Raw genomic sequence first — 25,203 nt, 5'->3', positions numbered from 1 at the left:
GTGCCTTAGATGTGCTCACCTCCCATCCTGGCTCAACTACCAAGAGCCTTGGTGGAGCAGTGGGCTAATGCCTCCTTAAGTAACACCAGCTGCCTGCAATTAGTGCAGGTTCGAGTCCCACCAGGCTCAAGGTTGACTCAGCCTTCCATCCTTCCGAGGTAGGTAAAATGAGGACCCAGATTGTTGGGGGCAATAAGCTGACTTTGTAATAATGCCGCTTGGGGTGTGTGTGAAAGCCCTAATAAGCAGGCATATACATAGAATGAAGGCTACTGCTAAGCTTGTAAGCCGCCCTGAGTCTTCAGAGAAGGGCGGGATATAAATGGGATTAAAATAAAATAAATAAAAAAATACTGATAGAAGAGCGAGGTTTTAACTTCTGGAAGGCAAGAAGGGTAGGTGCCCTCCATATACTGTATCAGGGAGAAGGCTGTTCCATAGGGTAGTCACAACTACAGAAAAGGTCACTTCGTATAACAACATTTAATATAGGGGACATGCAGTGCGATCACAGTATCCAAACTAGTGAGATAGGTACATAAGTGATCCCACAAATAACCGGGCCCTATGTCATATAATGCTTTACAGATAAGCAGATAATCAGCACCTTTAATTTCATGGCTACAGTCACTAGCTCTGTGAATTTCTTTATCCTAGGGAGATAAAGTTTGCTATAGTTCCAATTTCTCCAGTTATTTGTATTGGACTGGAAATCGTTTTATAATTTTGCTTTTTTTAATCCTAGCATTGAGCCGTAGGCTAGCTTTTGTATTATTTTCATTCATCTTAAACCTAGCTTACACAAACTCATTCAGCTTACCATTCTATGATATCTACCTTTGCTAGCCATCTTTGTCTCCACTATATCTAGAATTCCCACAGGTTGGTTTGTACACATACTGAGCATATGTTCAGTTACCATACATTTAAGCTCATTGGGTCTCCTGTGTGCCCATTTAGTCTTGACCAATCCTAATGAGAGCCAGTTTGATGTACTGATTAAGGTGGTGGCCTAGAAACTAGAAGGCTTTCTTAGGCATTAGAAACCAGCTATATGACTTCGGGCCAGTCTCTCTCAGTCTAACCCACCTCACAGGGCTATTATTATAGGGAAAATAGAAGGAAGGAGTATTAGGTATGTTCAACGCCTTGTCTCTCAGTAAATGACAGCTTTACTTTGAACAGCTTGTTTTCTGTGACAGTATCTTTAATATTATTAAACAATGACATCTGTCTATTCTAGATCCTTAGGAAAGACTCGATAAGTGGACAAAATGCCCAATTCAAACTAAACATCTAGTTGACTATGCAGTCAGCTATAATAATAATAAAAATTCTGGATAGGAAACCTCAGGTTTAGTAGTTGCTGCGACAGTGTTTGAAGAATAGGAAAGAAATAGATTTTAGTTTTGGTGCATCTTGGTAATCCCTCTTTTTAAAAAAAAACGTGATAAATACGAGATATTTCAAAGTGTTTTTCTACTAGCTGATTCTTTCTCCTTTAGTTTATCCCTAGACATACTTTATTAAAACCTGCCAATACAAACTGCCTTTGGTCAAATTCAGTTGTTCTTCCATATTCAGAGGAAGGATACCATTGAAGTCAAGTGGCTAAAAAAAGATCAAATGGAAAGGTTATAAATTTTGTTTGCCTGAAGAAGGGATTAAAGAGAGCTTTTGACTTGAATCTTAGCTAATGCCAAGATTTTATTTTATGTTTCCAAAGGGAGAGACATCTAATGCTTTGCTATCAGTCTAGACTTAACATAAATCTTCATATACAGTAAAGGGTATAACAAATGACAGATAGACATAGATGAATACTTACAGAGCGTGTATTTCTTTCCTTCCAATATCTCAAAAATCTATCATTCTAGGGGTCTGATTTAAATGAGTTACTTAGGATATTCAGATAGTAGGTTCAACTTTTCCCAGTTTATCATTTGTAAACAAAAAATGTGTAACTCAAAATTGACCAAAATTGATACTTGCAAAATGGAGATGATGCATTCTGCAGTTTATGATGTGATGAGAGGAAGAAATAAGTATGATCTATTTACAATATAAAAACCACAGTGTGTGTTTTTGGAGGGAAGGGGTCCACGTAGAGAGATAAGCTAGAGAGATGAGATATTCCAAAGTTGGAAGAGTATCTCCAACAGGTCCCAGGGACAATATCAGAGTTCTCTATCCAGAAGAATGGAGAAGAGTTAAGATCCTGCACAGCACTCTCAAACTCCCAGGCCTCTATGAGAGTCCCAAGCCATAAATTAATTAAAGGGTCTGAATAAACATAACACACTAGCTAAAAGAAATGAAATTTTACACTAACTGACATTAGAGTATTGTTCAGATACAGCCAATATTTTCTAAATTACCTGGTTAAGCATGCTTTGCAAACACAACCTGTGACTCTGAGGCATTAAATTATACGGCCTTGCAGTCAGTTGGAATCATTCCGTATATTGGGGGTTGTGGCATGTCACATTATGTCCTAATGTTCCTGTTATCTCCCTCAGTGAAAAATTGTTTTGATTAATATTTCCTAAGATCTAGGAGCCACTTTAAAAGCACTTTCAGAAGGATTCCCTCAACTGAATACACATCTGTTGAGTGATGAGCCCCAGTAGGCTCTGCCTATCTTAGCACTACTTATCTGGACCAAAGATATAATTTTAGCTCTTCTACTTGATTTAGCTATCCTGATTCATAGGTTTGATATACAGTTAGTGTTTGACTTACAACCCTTCGTTTAGTGATTGTTTGAAATTGCAGTGGTACTGAAAAAAGTGACATGGCTCCTTTTCACAATTATGACTACTGCAGCATCCCCATGGTGACATAATCAAAATTTAGACATTTGGCATCTGGCATGTATTTATGAAGGTTGCATTGCCCTGGGGTCATGTGATTCCCATTTTGGCAACCTTCTGACATGCAAAGTCAATGGGGAATCCAGATTCACTCAACAACTGTGTTACTTACGTAATCACTGCAGTGATTTGCTAAACATCTGTGGCAAGAAAGGGCGTAAAATGGAGCAGCGGTCACATAACAATGGTCTTACTTAGCAATGGAAATTTTGGGCTCAGTTGTGATCGTAAGTCAATGACTACCTGTATGGCTCTAGAAAAAGAAACAAAAGAACACACACACACAAACACACACACAGCATTGTTCCAAAACATTTTATTTCCTGAATAATTATAAATGGCCACCCAATCTGCCAGCCGCTGAGAACAAAGGAACTACTTCAACCCCGAAGGCAGCATTTAAAACGAACAGGCACCCCACCACACAGCAAAAATCACAACCCTCACAAGAAAACAGGCCACATCCCGACAACAACAGCCAGCCAAACAAACAGCCTGAAACCAGATCCGAAACCAGACCATGACTCAGAGGCAACCAAATGAACAAACACCATTTGCATCACACAGACAAGACAAGAGCCTTGGTGGAGCAGTGGGCTAATGCCTCCTTAAGTAACACCAGCTGCCTGCAATTAGTGCAGGTTCGAGTCCCACCAGGCTCAAGGTTGACTCAGCCTTCCATCCTTCTGAGGTAGGTAAAATGAGGACCCAGATTGTTGGGGGCAATTAAGCTGACTTTGTAAAAATGCCGCTTGGGGTGTGTGTGTGAAAGCCCTAATAAGCAGGCATATACATAGAATGAAGGCTACTGCTAAGCTTGTAATTCGCCCTGAGTCTTCGGAGAAGGGCGGGATATAAATGGAATTTAAAAAAAAAATACTTAAACAGCAAGGACTATGGGCCAGCAGCAACAAACAGCCAATCAAACAGCCCCAAAGCAGACCATGACTCGGAAACATCTGGATAAATAACACCCACACCAGATGGGCACAATTCAAAGTGCATTGAAGACGTCCCCCTGAATGGAGACAAAACGTTTGCAGCCAAATCGCCACGCTCGGAGATCAAACCAACAGCCCAAATAAATGGCCACTCTCCATTTATTTTATAAATCAAGTAGTAGCAATTCACCACTTTTAAATAGTTACAGGAAAGCAACTTATTCCCTGAGATGGAATTGCTTCTTCCAGGCTAATAGAGGGATTATTGACCTGTCTAAATATAGCTGTTTTAAGACAGCAACATATTTTTCTTCCTCACTTTCAGCTCTCAACTATAAAGATAAAATGTCGCCCCAGAGAACTTGTGACACATTAAAGTTTGACAAGGAGAACATATGATGAAGAAGTCAGATGAGCTAGGATAACATTAGTAGGCTTTGTCTGAATAGAATTTTTTGACAAATATTTATTTTCTTTCGAGCTCAGTGGGTATGTCAGAAATCAAATGCCTTCAGCATCCTTCCTTAGAAATGTCTTGTACTGGAAGCATCCCTTGGGGTGGGAGTAAAACAACAAACAAACATGCAAACATTTGTGGCAACAGGCGATAATGATTTCCTCTGTTGTCAGCGTATCTGGCCTAGATCTACAGGGTCATGGCACATCCTTCCAATCATTCCCACCCCCTTCCCTCCCTTCCCCTTGCAATTGATGGAGATGCAGCCCACCCTGCGGCATAAAATGATATTCATGTCTCTTTCACCCAAGAAAGAGGCAGCAACTGAAGAAAGAACATTGGTGATAAAAGGGAAATCTGAGCAAGATTGCTTTGGATGAAAGATTGGTAAAAAGATATTCTGGGTTTTGCAGGAGAAAACATTTGTGGAAACAGTGGCTGCCCAGAGCTTTGATAAGGCTTGCACAACATTTTTATTTATTTTAATATTCATTTCTTGTTTGGGAATAATAGGCAGCTGCAACACGAGGAGGTCATGAAAAGGGAGGTTATTTCAGGAAAATTCATTATTTCTTTCAATTCCTTTCTTGTTTCAACATTAGGTGTCCCTCCCATTTCCTCAACTATTTATAATGCAATTTTCTGCCAACTCGTAAACTATTTAGGTACTTATCCAGCACATAGGGGAGCTTGAAGTAGTTTCCTGACCAACGTAAGCCTTGAAGATTTCTTTCTTTAGTGGGTAATTAGATACCCATTAACCATAATTTAGAACCTAAATAATTGCTTACGTTTCCAAATACAGAACAAGAAAATTAGAGTTTTGAGTAGCAGTGGATGTACTCCCTTTGACTCCATTATAAAGTGCATTGGCAATTACAAGCATCATTGGAGGATGTGAAATGAAGAAAAAAAGTGGTCTATTTATAGTAGCCTCTTGATACATTGAGGTGTTTGTGTGTGTGTATATGTATAACTTGCTGTCCCAAAAATAACTCTGTTTTATTGCTTCTGATAACAATGATAGTTATTTTGTTACTTGCACTTGCCTGCTGAATGTTGAAGCAGGGAATAATAATGATGATGATGATGATGATGATGATGATGATGATGATGAAATACATACTAGAATAAAATATGGTAAATTAAAACACTATTGGATGAGGAGGTAACCCACCGCAGGCAGACCCAATGGGTAATCTGGGGGATCTTCCTGCACTCATGGCTTGTGCTTGAAGAGGAGGTGGCATCCATATCTAGGAGAGCCGTTACACCCATTCCTGGACTGGGACACTCTGCTCACTGTTCCTCATGCCTTCATAAGCTCGTGTTATGCCTCCTGCAATGTGTTCGACATGGGGCTACCCTTAAAGAAGTTCAGAAACTTTAACTGGTGCAGAATGTGAGAGCACAGGTAGTAAATAGTGCTATGCAAGTAACACCTCTACCAGTGGTGGGATTCAAATATGTGAACAACCAGTTCTCTGTGTGGATGCTGCTTCCAGAAGTCCATTCTGGGCCTGAGCAACAAAAAAATTAACTACCAGTTCTGCCAAAGTGGTGCGAACCGGCTGAATCCCACCACTGACCTCTACTCCATGAGCAGCTTTGGCTTTCAGTGTGCTTTTGTGTACAATTCACAATTTGTTACCTTTATTTATTTATTTATTTATTAGTTGAATTTACATACCGCCCTATTCCCGAAGGACTCAGGGCGGTTCACAGGGCAGTTAAAACAGTACAAAAAGAGAATAAAATGGAATTAAATTAGTACAGGCCCACAATTCATAATAACAATAAAATTTAAAATTTAAAATTAATTTAATATAATTTAATTAAATACTTTAAAATTTAAAATCTCTCAGTCCAGGCCAGACAATTCGAACAACCAGGTTTTTAAGTCCCTTTCCTTAGAATTCTTAAGGGACCATCTCTGAAGAGGTGGCCTCCCAAATAAATATCGATGGGGAGAGCACAAATATCATCATAGAGAAGGGCTGCCCTTAAGCAGTTACCAGATCACAAATAGAGCTAGAAGGGACCTTGGAGGTCTTCTAGTCGAACCTTCTGCTCAGTGTGCCAGGACCGATCTGACAATTTGATCTCTAGAATTGGCCTGAATCTTTGTAGGGTTTAGAAAAATAAAGACCTTCTAAAAATAACTGCAGATAAACTCAGATCTTATTTAGTATGCCAAGCAGAATAACATCCCTTTGGAATACATTGCATAGTTATGAGCTGAGGAAATTCACATTCAAAGCCTTTTATTTCTAAATTTCAGCATTTAGAGTTGTTTATATCTTGATAGTTCACTTAGTTCTCTATGGAGTTAGAGTCTCTAAAGGTTGGTAACAGTCCTAATGACAGTATTTCACATTCAAACGCAAAACTGTGGATTGCAATTGTCCCAGTTGAGCCTTCTAAGTCTGGTTTCCTAGCTTATCACAAACCATGATTTGCTATTGTGAAACCTACAATAAATCATTTCAAAACTGCTTATTATGGTTATATTTTTAACACGGTATTTTGGCACAGGAATTGAAGTGAACCAATTTAAATATTTGTTAAGTAGATAAGAAAAGGAAATTCAGGAAGTTTTATCCCTTGATAGATTTTTTGTTTTTATTAAGCAGCTTTGATTAGTGCCAAGGCATCCACCCTGTTTGAGCATATGTGCATACTTGGCTGTGTGTGTTCTCTTATATGCAAAATAAAATTTGAGTACCTAGATAAATACAGGTATCTCACTTAGCGGTCTCAGTTGAAACCTACAACTTTATCACTAAGCACCACAGTCCTTAAGAAGAAAATAACATGACCACAATGGGCTTTTGATATCACTTCCCATTTAGTTGTTCAGTGAGATGTCATGTGACTGCAACTAGTGATTTTACTTCTGCATTCTCTTATTAACTTGTCATAAGCCAGTTGCTAAGCATGCAAATGGCAATCAGGTGATTGCAGGATGTTGTGATGGTCACAGGTCTGGTCACTAAGCTTTTTTTGTTGTTGTTTACACCGTTGTAACTTTGAATGTTCACTAAATGAGGAAGTCAGCAGGCAAAAGAAAGCTGTAGAAGAAAGTATTTTGTTTATTAATAAATTATGTACAAATGCTGACCAGTTTGAGCAAGAAACTGCATTTTATATTTCCAGCACAATGTAAAAATTTCACCCACATATTGGAATATGTTCAGTGGTGGGATTCAGATATGTGAATAACCTGTTCTCTGTGTGGATGCTGCTTCCGGAAGTCCATCCTGGGCCTGGGCAACAAAAAAATTAGCTACCATTTCGGGCGAACTGGTGCAAACTGGCTGAATCCCACCACTGAATATGTTTCAGGAATGAGAAATATCTAATGGAAAATGTTCCAAAGCTTAATTTACTTTGCTTAATTTCTTATCCTCATTCCCAACTTGGAGGTAGCTTCATGATGGCCAAACACTTTGGTATAAGCTCAAGCAACAAAAAAGAATAGACTGCTTAGGAATCAGAAATACTTGCAAGTGTAGGCATAGATGTTAGTATAGGTATAGTATAAGATAGCATAAGCTTAGTACTATAATAAGTGGTAAAGTAGGAAATAGGTTTGTTAATTTTATATCGTAAAAGCCTCTGTGAGTAAACACAAGGGATGGGATGGGATGGAAAAAATAGAATTGGAAGGGACCTTGGAGTTCTAGTCCAACCTCCTTCTCAAGCAGGAGATGGTATACCATTTTAGACAAATCAATCTCTTCTTAAAAACCTTCAGTGATAGAGCAGTCCGTTTGATGCTGGTCTCTACCATCCCCCCCTCTCCCGAAGGACCTCCTCACACCTGTAAGATATTCTGTCAGAGAATGCTCCCTAGATCGATTTTGTATTCCTGTACTTTTATATGTTGCCCTGTTCACCGCCCTGAGTCCTTCGGGAGAAGGGCAGTATACAAATAAAATTAAATAAAAATAAATAAATATTTAATTTGGATGGTTGTCATGCTGAAATTGTAAGCTACATACTTGTGGATATCCCTGGATTACAGCCTGGAAGATCCTGATGGGTTATTTTATTCTCTCTCTCTCTCTCTCTCTCTCTCTCTCTCTCTCTCTCTCTCTCTCTCTCTCTCTCTCTCTCTCTCTCTCTCTCTCTCTCTCTCTCTCTCTCCCTCCCTCCCTCCCTCCCTCCCTCCCTCCCTCTCTCTCTCTCTGAAGTTATTATACCTAATTGTAGGGTCTGAATTTTAGTTTTCATTAGTGGCGGCTCTTTGTAATAATTCACATGTGACTTTATCTTCTTTGTGAAGCAAGGAATGGGGATTATAGGTCATGAGAGTAGCAAACATGCAAAGGGTCTGATCCAGTGTCTAACAAGTTTCTCAGTAGTTCTTTTTGTATATTAATTCATTTATTATAGTTGGTTGAGTTCTTGTATCAGAGACAGAATATTGAAATAAAGTGATAGCTGTGCTAAATCAAAATGAAGTATAGCATGTAACACAGCAATATAACTGTTTTTTTTAAAATAGTCCTTTAAGACTCTTAAGAAATTAGTCTTACACTCTTTGTTTCAGGAATAGCAAAAACGAACAAACAAACAAACCCCCCCCTGCTGTCTGGAGATGGTGTAGTTATAATTACCTAATGTTGTCAATAAGTTTCATATGAATTTAGTACTCTCTTACAGTGCTGATCCTTTTAGTACCAGCTTGATTAGGTTTTTTTTTATTGAAAAGTTTTTCAATACATTTTATCTTTAACAACCCCTCCCCCCACCCCCCACCCAACCCTTCCCAACCCTCCCCCCTCCCCTTCCCCCCCTCCCTGTCCCCGACTTCCCAGAGCTAAATACAAGGTATAAAAATAAAAACAAACATAAACAACCCTATGCTAACAACAATAAACCATTAAGTCTATAGCACTCTAGCTCATATAAAATGACTACAAGTAATACAAATATCATATCAAAACTTATTCAAATGCTAAATGAAACTTTTTAGTCCCATACTTATTCTGGATATAATCAATCCATTTTTTCCATTCCGTAATATAACGTTGTTGCGAATGGTCCTTTAAATACGCCGATATCTTTGCCATATCCGCCAGGTTAGAAACTTTTAAAGTCCATTCTTCTATAGTCGGCAGTTCTTCCTTCTTCCAATATTGACCCACTAAAAGTCTTGCTGCCGTAATTAAATTCAACATCAACTTAGTGTCCACAACAGTAGTATCAGTAATTATGCCCAGTAAAAACAATTGCGGACAAAACTTTATCCTTCTCTTAAATATCTTCTGCATGTTCCACCAGATTTTAATCCAAAATGCTTTAACCTTTTTACAGGTCCACCATATGTGAAAGTAGGTTGCGTCTTCACCTCCACACCTCCAACATTTAGGCTGGTAGTTCGGATACATACTTGCAAGTTTTTTGGGATCTAAATGCCACCTATAAAACATTTTATAAAAGTTCTCTCTTAAGTTTTGAGCTTGCGTAAATTTTACATTTCTCACCCAGATCTTTTCCCAAGTATCCATTGTAATAACTTCTTGAATATTCTGAGCCCATTTTATCATGCAATCTTTAACAAGTTCTGTTTCTGAGTCAATTTCTATCAATGCAAGATATATCCGCTTAATATGTGCTGGACCCTGATTTCTAATTTGCTTACCAGCTTGATTAGTTTTTAATGTCATTGTCAAAATATTAATGCCACCATCAGTTTCCAAATCTGATGGCAGATCAGATGGAATAGATGATTGATCTGAGCAGAAACAAATATAAATTAAGCCCATTCAGTTTAAAAGTTGCAAATGGCCACAAATATTTCCAGTATAACATTCTCCCCCCCCCCTCATTTTGCAAATACTGATTTTACACCGGTGAGAATGCTACCAACAATTGCTCGGTGTTCTCCTAATATAGTAGCATTACATTGGGGGGGAAAAATCTTACAAGAATTATAAAGCATTTATATTTTTAAATAATTGTAATGACTTTGCAATTGTTAAAATGCAAATAGATTTTAACAACCCCCGGTCTGTGGATCAGCACCAGGCTGCAGCCTGCCAGAAATCGGGTTGTGCATACAAGTGAAGCCCCATCTGCGGGATGCAGGCAGTATTCAAAACCACGCCGCCTCCAGTCTGCAGGAAAACCTTTCTCTGTGGAACCGGTCCCTGGTGCCCAAAAGGTTGGGGGCTACTACACTATGGAATTATTAATGAAATATTGAGCTTAGAATGTAAAGATTTGGCTTTAGATGTTTGAGCCAGATTACATCGTTCATATTATCTGTGGATTTATAGTGATGATGAAATAAGAAAACTTGTCAGCTGCCCTGATTTATTCAGAAGAAGAAAGATATAAAATCTGGTAAAGAATAACTTAAATCCAAAACTCATGTTAATAAATTACCTTTTTTTAAAAATCTTCCCTTTTACTCTCATACTTTCTTCTTTTTGCTTCTTTCAGTTGATATTAATCACTCCGTATTTGAACTTTGTCAATGTAAGGTTGACACTGAATTATATTAGGAATGACCTTCCCCAGGAAGTTTTTTTTTTTTTACCTCAAGCTGACTGGCCTTCCAGAACTTGGTCAAAACAGTGTTCACGCAAAGGGCTTTTGATTAATTAAATAGAGCCATCAAAATATTAACTGCTCTTGAGATATCATTTAATTTAAATACTTTCGTCTAATGTTTGTACTATTTTAATGCATGCATTTGTACTGTGGCTATTTTTATTCCTGTAAACTGCCAAGAGCTGCAACACAATGGTGATTTAAAAAACTAATAAATCAGTGAATCTGTTATCACTTCCATGACTGCCCTCTTGACACAATTAAAATAAAATGGAAACATTTACTGCATTTTCTTCACCTTATGTCAATTCTTGGTCATCAGAGGTTTGATGGATATTGAAATTATATTGAGACTCCATTTTTGTTTCTATATATTCATGATACTGGTCCTTTATATTTTTCTCACATAATATGTATTAATTAACTATATTTTCCTACCATCTAAGTCAGTGGTCCCCAACCTTTTGGGCACCAGGGACCGGTTCTGTGAGAGAAGTTTTTCCGCCGATCTGAGGGGGTGTAGTTTCACATGCTGCCTACATCCCGTGAATGGGGCTTTCCTTGTTTGTGTGGCCCAGTTTCTGACCCTTGATCTAAGTAACAAAGCATCTCTGTGAATTGCATTCTATAAGTTGCATCAGAAACATGGACTTTTTCAAACAGATATTTGTGTTTGAGCCAGATTTTGATGGGAAAAAAATGTTCAGGTACTGCCAACTAGATCTATCTTTCATCTCCAGTAAATGATTGTCACGTTAGTCAGTCATCAGCAGAAAACCAGAAGAGCAGCATGTGTGCCTAATCAGCAGCATTCATGTCAAACCTCCATAATCTTTTATCCTGAGTATCATTTGGTAGATTGCATTTTGTAGCTCATGTTCATCTACCTGTGCTGTTCTTTAGAGATAACTCAAGGGTGGACAGTAATATCAGAATGAACATTGAATGAAGGACACTTCTAACTCGCCGACATTGTAGAAATGTTACTTTAACAATGGAACATTCTGAATTCAATGTTTTCAAAGCAAAACCTAATACAAACATGTGGAAATAAAATTTCTCTTTGTGGTTATTAGAGTTAACCTTTTTCTTTTATTGAATATATAGACACAGGATTGATTGATTGATTGATTGATTGATTGATTGAGCTAGAACAAGTCCCAAAGTAGATGGACTAACAATAGCCCTGCAGCTCAACTAAGTTGCAAATTTCAATAGGCAAGAGTTGGACAAAACCTGAGAGGTCATTAAATTCAATCCTGCAATCCTCCACTATCTCTTTTTATTGTCCAGACTTACTTAAGTAAGTTCTTGTTCAAAAAAAAATATTTTAACGGATTTATTTTGAAGAACACATTCTTAAGGAATTGCTTCCTGGAAAGTTACTGTCTACACTCTGGAGTTTCTTTTAAAGTCAGTTAATTTATCACACCTTTTTGAGAAGTGTTGAATTCAAAAATACTGACTTGGCTGTACAGTAGTTCTCTGACCAGAAATCATTCATTTTGATCTAATTTTCTTGAGTAGATTAAGTTCTTTTGGATACTCTGAGAACTCCTTCTTTACCTGGAGACAACCTACATCCCTGCCCCATCTTGAAACACTTTCCTAATATGAGTCTAATTCAGGGGTGTCAAACTCAATTTCATTGAGGGCCGCATCAGCATTGCGGTTGCCCTCAGGGGGCCGGGTGGGCGTGGCCTACTGGGTGGGCGTGGCTAGAGTGCGTATGACCTACTGGGTGGGCGTGGCCAGCTCTACATCCTTCGCATCAAGGGTGCCTATGGGGGCCTGGGCAGGAGTGGGACAGATCTGAGGGTCTCTGGCAGAAGGAGGGTCTCTGGGCCAGGGCCAAGGCAGTGGGGGCCGTTCCCTCACGGTTTCCAGGATGGCTTCGCGGGCCGCATGAAACCACTTCGCAGGCCGGATCCGGCCCCCAGGCCTTGTGTTTGACATGTCTGGTCTAATTAAAGTCATAGGCTTCCCCTCTTTATGCTTTCAATATCCGTATTTAAGAACGGGCTTTTCCCAGAAGTTCTGAATAACAGATGGAACCAATAGAGAGAGTGAACCTGCAAATAGAACTATACTTCTCTGAAAAGATGAACCAATCCTCATAATCAATCTGGTAAATAACACGTCTAGGTGTAACCTGACGTTATTCTTAAGTTTTTGTTTTATACTACAGAAGACAAGCAAGGGATGCGGTGGCTCAGTGGGTTAGGACGCTGAGCTTGTCGATCAGATGGTCAGCAGTTTGGCGGGTCAAATCCCGAGTGCCGCGTAACAGAGTGAGCGCCTGTTACTTGTCCCAGCTTCTGCCAACCTAGCAGTTCGAAAGCACGTAAAAGATGCAAGTAGAAAAATAGGGACCACTACGGTGGGAAGGTAACAGCGTTCCGTGCGCCTCTGGCGTCTAGTCATGCTGGCCACATGACCACGGAGACGTCCTCGGACAAGCGCTGGCTCTTCGGCTTTGAAACGGAGATGAGCACCGGCCCCTAGAGTCGGAAACGACTAGCACGCATGTGCGGGGGAACCTTTACCTTTACAGAAGACAAAATGCTGAAGATCCAGTGACATATGCATATGGTTTTGCACAACGAGTTTGATGGAGATAATTGAGGGTTATGTTACAGGTAGTTCTCGACTTACGACCACAAATGAGCCCAAAATTTCTGTTACTGAGTGACAGGGTTGTTAAGTAAGTTTTGCCCCATTTTACAATCTCTCTTGCTACAGTTGTTAAGTGAATCACTGCAGTTGTTAAATTATTTAACATGGCTGTTAAGTGAATCTGGTTTCCCCATTGACTTTGAGTGTCAGAAGGTCGCAAAAGGTGATCACATGACACAAGGACCCTCCACTTGTCATAAATTTGAGTCAGTTGCCAGATGTCTGAATTTTAATCATGTGATCAAGGGGATGCTGGCTGAGGAATTCTGGGAGTTGAAGTCCACAAGTCATAAAAGGGCCAAGTTTGAAGAGCCTGCTCTAAATCATTGGATGTCATCCCCAGGCCTCATGTAAAAGACTAAGAAAAGTCAGGTTTCCCTGTCTTTAGTGTATCAGTTACACTATTTAATGAACACCACTGTATGGTTATCTTTTTTATGATTTCAGTTTTAATAGTAAACCTTTTAAGAGTGAACGTTCCTTCTGAGCATGATCAGCAGCAAACTCCATTACACACGGTGCACATTCTCAAAAATACTCTTTTTCAATGCCGTTGTAACTTTGAATGGTCACTAAATGAACTCTTGTAAGTCGAGGACTACCTGTACTTGACTGGCAGTTCTTTATGTCACTAGCAAGCTTATGTTAAAACTAAGCAGAATATCATTGCACCATCTAAATGGGTTTACAGGATCTTAGATGTAAGTTAAGAACTCGTTGGATATTTTGCATAAGATATAAGAATTATATAAATCTGATTAAATCTGACTGCTTTCACAATGTGAACATGTTATTAAAAAATATTGATCTCGGGCAGTAATTGATCCCAAATTGTGCAGTTACCATGCTATTCTTCAAGATCCCCAAGGTCTTGGGATCAGATGTGGGCATCGGAGGAAATAGGATTTTTTTTAAAAAAAACTTTTCCACTGTTCAGGCCAATGGGAATTTTGGGGGATTTTTGGATTCAAAGAAAAGGTTTTGAAACTTTTAGACTTACCTAATTAATTATAATTAAATGTTTAATTATCATCCATTAAAATCCTCAGTTCCTGCCTTTTATAAATATATCTTTTGACTGCTTGCTGAGATGCATTGTATTCTAGTATGTAAGGTAAAGGTAAAGGTTCCCCCGCACATGCGCATGTGCAAGTCGTTTCTAGGGGCCGGTGCTCATCTCCGTTTCAAAGCCGAAGAGCCAGCGCTTGTCCGAGGACGTCTCCGTGGTCATGTGGCCGGCATGACTAGACGCCAAAGGCGCACGGAACGCTGTTACCTTCCCACCATAGTGGTCCCTATTTTTCTACCTGCATTTTTACGTGCTTTCGAACTGCTAGGTTGGCAGAAGCTGGGACGAGTAACAGGCGCTCACTCTGTTACGCGGCACTCGGGATTCGACCCGCCAAACTGCCGACCTTCTGATCCACAAGCTCAGCGTCCTAACCCACTGAGCCACCGCGTCCCCATTCTAGTATGTATAGAGGGTTTATTTGAACAGGTGTTCTCAAAAACTAGCTTTTCTTCCCCTTTAAGGTAAGCTTTAAAGATGTCATTATTAATTTTACCCATCAATTCGATCTCTTTATTTTTGGAATAGCAAAAATAATTAACTCCTAGGAAGAGTGAAAAAGTTCTATGGAAATCATTTCCATACAGTACCTCAAAGTGATTGAGAACCTCATGATTGTATGTTTTTAAGACTTGCTTCCTTTAATTTGCTATCAATTGCTACTAGAGATCCTCAGAAAGAAATCTATAAAACTCCTGTGGCATTTTGAACTCAGAAAAGCAATGAATAATTTCATGCAGATATTGCACACACCCAAGTGTATCTCTTATCTTTCTGACTAACCTTTAAAATAAGTGAAAGTACAGAAACAGGAAAGATTGTTTAACAAAAACTGCATGAGGATGCACTGAGAAGCTTTTTAATATTTTGTAATATGATTTTATTTTGCTAACTGCTGCTTAAATCATTGTTCTTGGCATGTAGTATAAAATCTTTTACTTTGTGAATGTAACTCTCTCACCAATAACTTTTGCTATTATTTTGATCTCTGTATTTTGGATTAAATAGTGTGCAAATACAATAATTTATTTCAAGTTTAATGTTAATTTAAAAAAATATATATAAAGAAAATGTTTGCAGAAAGTTAACGAGATCTCTTAGGGATGCCTGCACTACATCTTGAAAACAGTGTAGATTTGAGGATCTCTAGCACTGCAATTCTGAAAGAGTATATGTATAATCTGCATAATTAGATCCACGGTCATGCAAAATCCTATGGAATTGGTTTACTATAATTTTATTAAAGATTACAACAGTAATAACTAATACAAACTGAAAAAAGATAAAGGAATAAAAAGAAAGAGCAGGTGCAGAAAAGAAAGAAAAAAGGAAAAGTACAAATACAAAGGAAAGAAAAATAATAATATAGTAAAGAAAAAGGAAATAAATATATAAAGAAGTGTTCTCAATATTATCACAGGTATAAATTTTAATAACTTGTCACCTTCTTTTAAAATACAACAAATGATATCTTTTCCCCATGTCTCATCTCTTATCTATAAATAAATCCCTAATACCTTGTGATTTCAGTCTTGGTGCCCATTAAGAATTGCCAGACATAATAATTCATCTGTTTTAACCTTGATCAAATAAACCAACATTATATTTCTTCCTTTTACTTCTAACAATCTTTATCCTGTAGTCCATTCAAATAATGTCATAGAACTTAATATTTTTCCATTTTTTCTTTGTCCCTTCTCATGAGATTCTTCAAAACTTTAACAAACTTCTTTTGTAAATCCAATACAGTATAGGAAAATTATCCAGGTCACTGTCTTAGTTTATAAATTGTATATCCATTTAATTTATAGAGACATCAGCTGCTTTCTTTTGTGTGTCCAGTGTAATATTTTTCCCATGTGATTTTTGTAACCTGTCATTTGAAAAATGACTTTCAACTCAGTCTCTACCTTGTCAGGTAAAATGTGTTCCTCTTCCAAAACACCTTTTAGATGCAGTCTTGCCATAGAGGCAGATCACTCTGTTGGCACTACTAAAATTAACTTCTGAGTCAATTGTTCAAAAATATCCTTCAATATGTCTAAGAATGTTTTGCTTCATTCTGTAATTGTAAGTCAAGTTTAAATGTTCTTTTCCTTTAATTGCAATCTTTAGTGCCCTCTAGTTCTCTCTGATTATAAAAAAAAATCTCATTTTTTATTAAAAAAAATCAAAACAAATGGATCCTTTATAAGCAATTTCAAAATCTCATTTCAAATTTACCTGGACTCTTAATCTGTTTGTAACATTCTAAAATCAAAGTTTTAATCACCCCTTTGCTTTTTATTCCAGAATTAGTGTTTAAAATTATTTATTTATTTTTCAAATTTATATTGCCAACCATCTCATAAGCAATACAACCAGGTTTAGGAGAGAGACATCTTAGAATATCAGTGGACCCCCCTGAGATCTCCAGGCTGTTGACATGACCAGGTCCTAGGGACTTAAGAAACATTAACAAGGATGAATATAACTTCACTTTGGAGAAGGGAGCAGTATATTCCACAAATATGGTAGAGAAAGTGCATCTCCTGGAACCTTCCAAGTGTAAGTCCCTAGCAGGTAGTACCTGAAGCATGCCCTCTTTGCAGATCTAATGGGACAGGCAGATGTAATGAGGGCAGAGTGGTTCCTCAGATAACCCAATCCCATGCCATGAAGGACTTTAAAGGCTAAAACCAGTATCTTGATTGGACCCAGAACCAAACTGACAACCAATGCAGCTCATGTAGCAGATTTATGACATGTGTGCTATTCTAGAAACATACGTTACTGCCCATTGCCCACATTGAACCCAAGTTCTTAAATTTGTAGTTAACATTTATTTTGCTAACGATTAAAGGAAACTCACCCAATGTTGTCAAACTTGTCTGATCCTAAAGATTCCTAATAGCTGAAAAGCAATTCCCCAAAGTAATTAGAAAATAAAATATGCAAACCTAGTGTCCTTTCAAAGGCGCCAACCATGGTTTGAGCAAGTTGGGCATTCCCTCATCTCCCAGAAGTCTAAAATCTCCTGCAGACCACTATTTTGAGGTCTCCTTGCAAGGAGCAGCTATCAGGAGCACTTATAGGTGACCAAAATCCTCTCCTGGTCTGGAGAGAAATTATTGAAGAGCAGATCTGCTCCCTGGTTCTTCATTCTAGCACAGTCATCAGTTTAGCTTTTTGTAGCCGTCTTCAGTCCTCCATTTCTCACGTTATGAAGTAATTTGGGAATCAGTGAATTGTTTTGTATTTTTGTACATGAATAGGGTTTCTGTATACATTAATGGATTCAGATAGCGTCCTTACTTGTGCTAGTTAGTCTCAAGCAATAATGACAGGATTTAGACTTCAGGCTCTGTAATATCCTATTTTTCCTAAAAGAGTGAGGAAAGGGTGGGAAAGGCCTTTTTGGCTCATTTTCTAATGCCTTGCCAGTCACCATTTGGCCATGCAGTGAAAGTAGAACAAGAATGCAAAATCTAGATGGCAGCAAATAAACATGGAAATTGCTATTTCCTGCCATCTATTGGTAATTTAGATTTCTGCCCACCAGTTCTTATAAATCTAAGTACAAATTCTAAGCAAAAGAGAAAACAGCAGGGGGGGGATACGCCTGTGTTTTTCCTAACTGATTTTCTTTCTGTGCATCACAGTTTAAAGATACAACATGCAGTCTGACCTCTAAGTCTTAAAGGGTAGTACAGTAATAATAGAGCAATCAGATGTGATGTTTTTAGTTTTTTCTCTATAGAAGATTTTTTATGTTTCTCCCCTTTTTTTAGTGTGTTACTTTATGTCCCTCTGAATTCTGTCCCTGAGAATTGATTTTACATTAAAGTGAATGTGTAACTTTCAGTTTCAAAAGCTACTTCATATGTGACAGCTTTGTCTAGTGTTACAGCCTCATCTTTCTAGTAGTCATTATTAATTTCTCAACAGTTACACAAGATAACTGTGTCATAAAAGAAAAGAAAAATCATTTATTGTTGTACTTGTTGGAATGGTACATATAAAAATTGCATGAACTGGTTTCATATTTTAGTCCAGATTGTATATATTGTGCTACTTATCTATATTATGGTTTAAATGACATTATTATAAATTTACCTTGTATAATGTATACCTTGCCATATTATACATTATACATTTACCATGTCCTATTTTTATTTAATCAATAAAATTGATTCAATAAAATAAAAATAGATTTATTTAATTAGTCCTGGCAGACTCATTTCCCTCTGTACACCTACAATAAGTAAATCTGGAATCCATCGTTGATTATTCAACATTTTGTGTTAAATCACAATTGGATAGACATGTTACATCAATGAATCAGATTAATGGATTTGTATATCTAGGTAACAAAATGTTGTGTTTTTCACTTTTATATGCATATTTTATTATTGCAACCTTCTGTGAAGTAAATCTGTCCCAAGCAGGAAAGTTTGTAAACTCAGGGATACTATGGGAAACACAGTTCTGAAACTGAAGGATCACAATCCAAAATCCATGTATTGGAAAATAAAGTACGTGGAAAATAAAGTATTCACAAACTTTTAAACTTTAATATGAAAACTTTTTCTCTATATGTCGCTTCTCCAGTTCTATGTCTAAAATGGTTCCAAAGCAGTAATCCACAGAATGCATACCGAAAAGACAAGGAGATTTGTACTTCCACTTGAATATGATTTCTCTTCTTATCACAGAAAATAAGGCCATTTGAACTAGAACTGGATTATCAAATAGACTAACAAAGCTTAGACTTAAGGTGTGTGATTTTTCCAGGAAAAGGTTGGTTTTGCTAATTATGCCAGTCATGGATTTCTATATAATAATTATTCTGAATGTATATCTTTAGCACTAAAGAACACTTAGTATGAAGAATTATGTCTTTACAACTAAAGGACAGTTTATTCAAAGAGGTGTTTTTTTTTTGAGACACACATAATTCTCAGACTGATTTCAGGACAAAAACTGAAATCATTGCATTCACAAGGAATTGTTGCAAATAGCCCTTTAGAAATGGATGGGATTTGGAAAGTAGCTGCTAGACACGTGAGTGGAGAATGTGCTATGTGAGCAAGACCTTAAGCAATGGGGCGAAGGGATCACAAATGTGCAGGATTCATTCAGCCTTCCCAGGTAGATCAGACAGGAAAAACAACCAGATGAGCTAATTCTACTTTATTAAAAGGCTACATTAACAGAATCTTTTAAGTCTGAAAGTACAGATCCCCCACTGATTCCTCTATAGCCTGCGAAGTTAGTACAGGTTCCTTCTGAGTCTCTTTTATCTGACCATTCCCTAGGGCAGGGGTAGGCAACCTCGGCTCTTTTATGACTCATGGACTTCAACTCCCAGAATTCCTGAGCCAGCATAGCTTGGCTATGAAGTCCATGAGTCATAAAAGAGCCGAGATTGCCTACCCCTGCCCTAGGCCGTGCCTCTTCACCCTATTTCTGCCTCTTCACCCTACTTCCTTCTTCCTCATATACCGTTACATAGGGCCCCAGGGCTAGACATGAAAGTATGTTAGTGCTAGTACCATGCCCATCTTATAGTGACCCCACTGCCTGCCATTTAAATCCAATTCAAAATGCTGGTTCTCACCTAGATGTAAACATCATCTCTACATTTTGAGATTCCAGGAGAAGAAGCACAAATTAAAAGTACTCTTGCATAATATTTGCATAATGTGGCCTAGTGGGCCCATATAAAATTTTGCCATTCACTTTCCAGTGATACTTTTGAAACGCAAGGTTTGGTGAATCAACCTTTGCCATCTTTATGTTTTACATTTTAGCAAGGTTGGTTGGTTTCGACAGTTTTTGTTTAAGATAAAGAAATATTTTGACCTTGTTGGTAAAGGAAGTAATGCCCTGTTTGGCAATTTACAGTTGGTCACATTTTCTTAAAATTCATTACTCTTGGAGTCATCGTTGTCAGCCATTCCGACCCTTGGCCACTCACTCTATATTAAATGTATTTGAGAACTGTATAAAAAAATTAGATGAGATGATAATGAAGACTTCAAACTCTAACATGTATGGGAATTTTATTTTTTCTCCTCTCCAGAATTGTGATCTACCCCAGCAAAGTATTGTTCATATTGTTCAGAATCGGCAGAAGAGTGAGAATGAAAATCCCAGGCCCCTCCTATCGAGCAATGGAAGGGAACCTACGAGTCTCACTCGTGTGGATCTTAGTACCAACCTTTTACCTTCTGACTCATTGGGACTTGCTGTGATTTTAGACAACAGAATCCCCATTCCACCTAATAATTCAGGTAAGTTATTAAAGATCGGCTGAACAACATGAATCTACCCATTCAAAATAGACATGTTCGCATTTTTTTTTCTTGCAAAACTTTCTGTGTAGCTGCAAATTCATGGCATACATGTGCCTGATGGGAAAAATGATGACACGTGCCTGATGGGATCAACACACAAATGCCATGCAATGTATTTGCATCAGAGGCTGAAATGCAAATATGCAACATTGGTTAGCTGACAACATTATACCTGTCATCATTTTGACATTGCTAAGATTGGTCCTGCTGTTGCTGAATTATGTTCTTTTCTGTAAAGTTATTAAAATTTAGACACAGTATTTTCAAAATTCCTTTTGCCTAATTATTTTTCTTTTTAACCGAGGCATTCTATGATGGTTCTAAGTTTACCTGAATTATCTCTTGGAATTGTATAATACCCAAGATCCATTTGGAAGTCACTAGTCCAATATAGTCTTATGCATACATATTTAATTTTCTTTGTTGAATTCTTGTTGTCAACCCAAGAAACAAACTATTTTCTCTAATCTCATTTTAATCTTTTTTTTTTAATTAGCAGAGATAGAGTCATTCAGTTCTAGTACAAGATATTGTTTAGAATTTAACAAGAGGTAAGTCCTCTTAATTCTGAAGGTAGAAGGAAATATTTTAGACTGAACAAAAACAGTTTACTTGAATGTTCTTGATAGCTGTACAGAAGATATTTGGGAAGCACTGGAATCTAGAAAATGTATCAATCATTTCATTGAATTATTTCAGATGCCTTAAAAAAACCAACTTTTAGAAATTAGGACTGACTCAAGAGTTATGTCATTCAAGCCCAGAAGAAGAAGAACAATGTTATTTAAAGCTATATCTGGATTGAGATTCTTTTGAGTGTCCAAATAACATTGATCTGTATTGGCAACCTCATTACAGCATTGCATGTAGCTCTTAGTGAGCAACTTGTTCAAACAAGGGCTGGATGTAAGTTTTGGCTGCTGTCTCCAAACTGAGTTGCTCAATTTATACATCAGGGAAGAACAAAATTGAAAATATTAGACATAAGCATTAGAAAAAAACAAACATGAACACATCTTTCCACACCTATTTTAGTCCTCATCTAGCTGGTTATTTATTATTCTAACTATATTATTAAATTTATCTATTAAGTAGGATTTTTCCATAGTCATATCAAAACTACATATTTATATACTCATTTTTAACATGAATAAATTATTAGCATTGTCTAGTGATTTTTTTTTAAAAAAATTGTACATAGCATCTAATAGCTTCAGGCTGGAACTGAGTGTAGTTGAGCTAGATAAAGAGCAAAATAATCTCTTGACAGCTTCTTGGAATTACAAGAAGAAAGATTCTTACAAAAGGCTAAAAATTGGTTTAGTTATTGAGCATCTACAAAAAAAATGTTGCAAGACTCAGTTTGCCTAAGGCAAAGAAGCAATCCAAATTACTGTACTGCTTGTCACATGTCCAAATTTACATTGTCAAATTACTTTCAGGTCAAGGAACAATATGATGCTCATCTCCTCTTACTGATTTTAATATTTCATTGATCTGAATATTCAAGACCTGTGGTTTTTATTTGGGGGGGAAGGAGGAAGTAGATATCATTTTCTTGAGAAATCCATCAAAATGGGAGCACTGACCCATTTAAAGGGCCTCGGGTAAAGCATGCACTTCTGTTGTGATATAGTGCAATGGGAGCAGCTATAAATGCTCAACAAATGAATCATGTATACCAACAGCACAGTTGCTGCTATGTGTGACTGTTTTCATCTTCCTTCATTAAAAACAGGATTCCTAAGAATTTATCCTCGTATCAAAGTAAATCCTTAAGTTCAGTACAGAGAGGGTTATTTTTTTAATGTTAGAACAAACATTTCAAATGAAGAACTTGCTTGTTTGTACTAATCTTGCATGGATTAACCAACATTTGAAGGATTAAAAGAACATGATAGATTGCAATTAAATCAGCGTTCATCCAAGCTTATTGGTCTGAAATAATCATTTCAGGAAATAGGTGAATTTTCTTCAGTACCCATATTATATTGGGTCATCTTTTGAAGTTTTATCAAGCTGTAGGTTTAGTGATAAGCAATTTTTTTTCATAAATCACATGTTGTTTTTTCCCCAAGACAGTGGCCACAAGAAACAGAAATATAGTATGTGCATTTTTTCTTTACATTAATACGATCCAGGTTGATAAATTGCAGTCCTTTTTCATCAGTGAAAGATCATTTGATCTCTGAATAAAAAGATTAATTTGTTCAATACAGAACAATTTAAACCTACTGCTGTAAGTATAAGAACATAATCTTTAGGGATTTTTTTTTGTTTCTTCTTCAAGAAAGAATAGAAGAATCCCTTTTCAGCTAATAAAATAACATTAAAGAACTGAGAAGGCAGAGAGGATATGAAGGATATGCCGTGTGTGTGTGTGTGTGTGTGTGTGTGTGTGTGTGTGAGAGAGAGAGAGAGAGAGAGAGAGAGAGAGAGAGAGAGAGAGAGAGAGAGATGAATTTGAGGTAAAAGAATTAGGGTTGTCCATTCTAAGCAGAAATAATCATCTCATGCTCAGAGTTTATTAGCTTCAAAAGTTCTTCATTAGTAGTATTTTGTGCTCTTGAAGAATGCCTTTATTTCAAAGCACACAGTTCTTTTGATAGCTGAATCTATTTTATTTTCTATATTCTGCCCTATAAGGAGCCAGTTTGGTGCAGTAGTTAAGTCACCCGGTTGGAAATTGGAAAACTGTGAGTTCTAGTTCCACTTTAGGCATAAAGCCAACTGGGGGGCCTTAATTCAGTCACTCTTTCATAACCCTAGGAAAAGAAGGCAAGGTCACCTCTGAAACGTTGCCAAGAAAACTACAGTGACTGTTCCAGGGACTTAACTGTCAGAGGTCAAAATAGACTCGAAGGCATAAAATAATAATAAAAAAATCTGTTCTGTATTTTGACTGATTTACCTTTAAATTTGATATTTATTTAAACATTTAAATTAAAATATACACATACATTTTCATACAGTTTAAAATCTTGTGTCTTTATCACCAAACACTAAATTTGTACACTGTTTTCCATAAGGATACCTATGTTATATGCTACTTTTTGAAAACCTTAATGCATTAATAGAAACAGATTGTTATTTTCATTACATGTCATGTATATGGCAGCTTGCATGACACTTGATTCAAAATGGCTCTATTAATACTATTCCAATTCTATTTTTAACAAATAATAAGCATTATCTGCATTACTTTAACTGAGCAATTGTTCTACATTCTAGGAATTATCATATTATATAAAAATGCATTTAAATAGATCCTGATTTCTTCCTATGGCAGCAAAAGATGTACAAGATTTATCTTTTTTAGGGAAAAGTCTATTTGTTGAAATGCTACATTTAGAAGCCATATTTCTTTTCAGCTCTTAGAGACAAACTGTTTTCCATTCCAAGGCATAATATTTTATTATTGTTGGGTTGTGCGTATCTGGGCAATGTGCCACACACACACCAAAAAATCACTCTTAAATTTTGTGTGGTGGGAAATGACATTTTATAAAGTAAACCTCATTTTAATTAACTAGTTTCTATTATTAACAAGTGATAAATGAAAATAGGAAATATGTCTATATCTACGTCTACAAAAAGTATTTTTATAAAATTGTTGAAAGTAGCCATGTTTGTCTCTCTTTATTAAAACTTAGTACTTTTGCTTTGCTCTCTGACATACTTCTAAATCTCATAATTTGTGTCCCCTGTTGACCTTCTAGAAAGACTAGAAAGTGCTTTTGTAAGATATTACCATAATGGAATCTCTTTAAAATAAAATGATAAATTGAGTCTATTTCAGCAAATGGAATGCAGACTTTGTAATTTATTGCAGTCCATGCTAGTGCTGGGAACCTCATAATTACAAGGGTCCTATTTTCCATTTCATTCAGTTTTTACACGCTTGCCAACGAGATCAATGTAGTTTTGAATCAGGCCTGAAATTCTTTGCAAGATTCTCAACTAAATTGCCAGTGATTAACTCGTCTCATAATTTGACAAGATTTAATTTCCATCTCATTTCTTAACTGGGATTGCTTTTGGTGGAAAGGTAATAGAAGACTGCTATGATCATTTTTTTGTTTATGTGGAAGAATAAATTTGCTACCCTTTTGCATTTTTATCCTCCTGTAACATGTATGGCATGTATAACATGTAGTTCTTGACTTAAAATCATTCATTTAGTGACCGTTCAAAGTTACAATGTCACCAAAAAAGTGACATTTTATTTTCGAATGTTGCCGCATCCCCATGGTCACATGATCAAAATTTGGACACCTGGCAACTG

At 37.0% G+C, this 25,203-nt stretch overlaps 1 protein-coding gene across 2 annotated transcripts in view; it reads left to right on the top strand.

Annotated features, from left to right (window-relative positions):
* Positions 1 to 25,203, top strand: part of PRKN (parkin RBR E3 ubiquitin protein ligase) — a 740,731-nt gene that overhangs the window by 210,265 nt on the left and 505,263 nt on the right. For both annotated transcript variants that reach the window (XM_081314791.1, XM_081314790.1), the window contains one exon: positions 20,645 to 20,855. In XM_081314791.1, the coding sequence (XP_081170917.1) occupies positions 20,645 to 20,855 (211 nt within the window). The remainder of the gene's footprint in view (positions 1 to 20,644; positions 20,856 to 25,203) is intronic.

The sequence above is a fragment of the Vipera berus genome (assembly GCF_964194415.1).
Source record: "Vipera berus genome assembly, chromosome: 1".
In the NCBI taxonomy this organism is placed as follows: domain Eukaryota; kingdom Metazoa; phylum Chordata; class Lepidosauria; order Squamata; family Viperidae; genus Vipera; species Vipera berus.
Note: the sequence above shows the minus strand (reverse complement) of the source record. Positions and strands in the feature narration are given on the sequence as shown.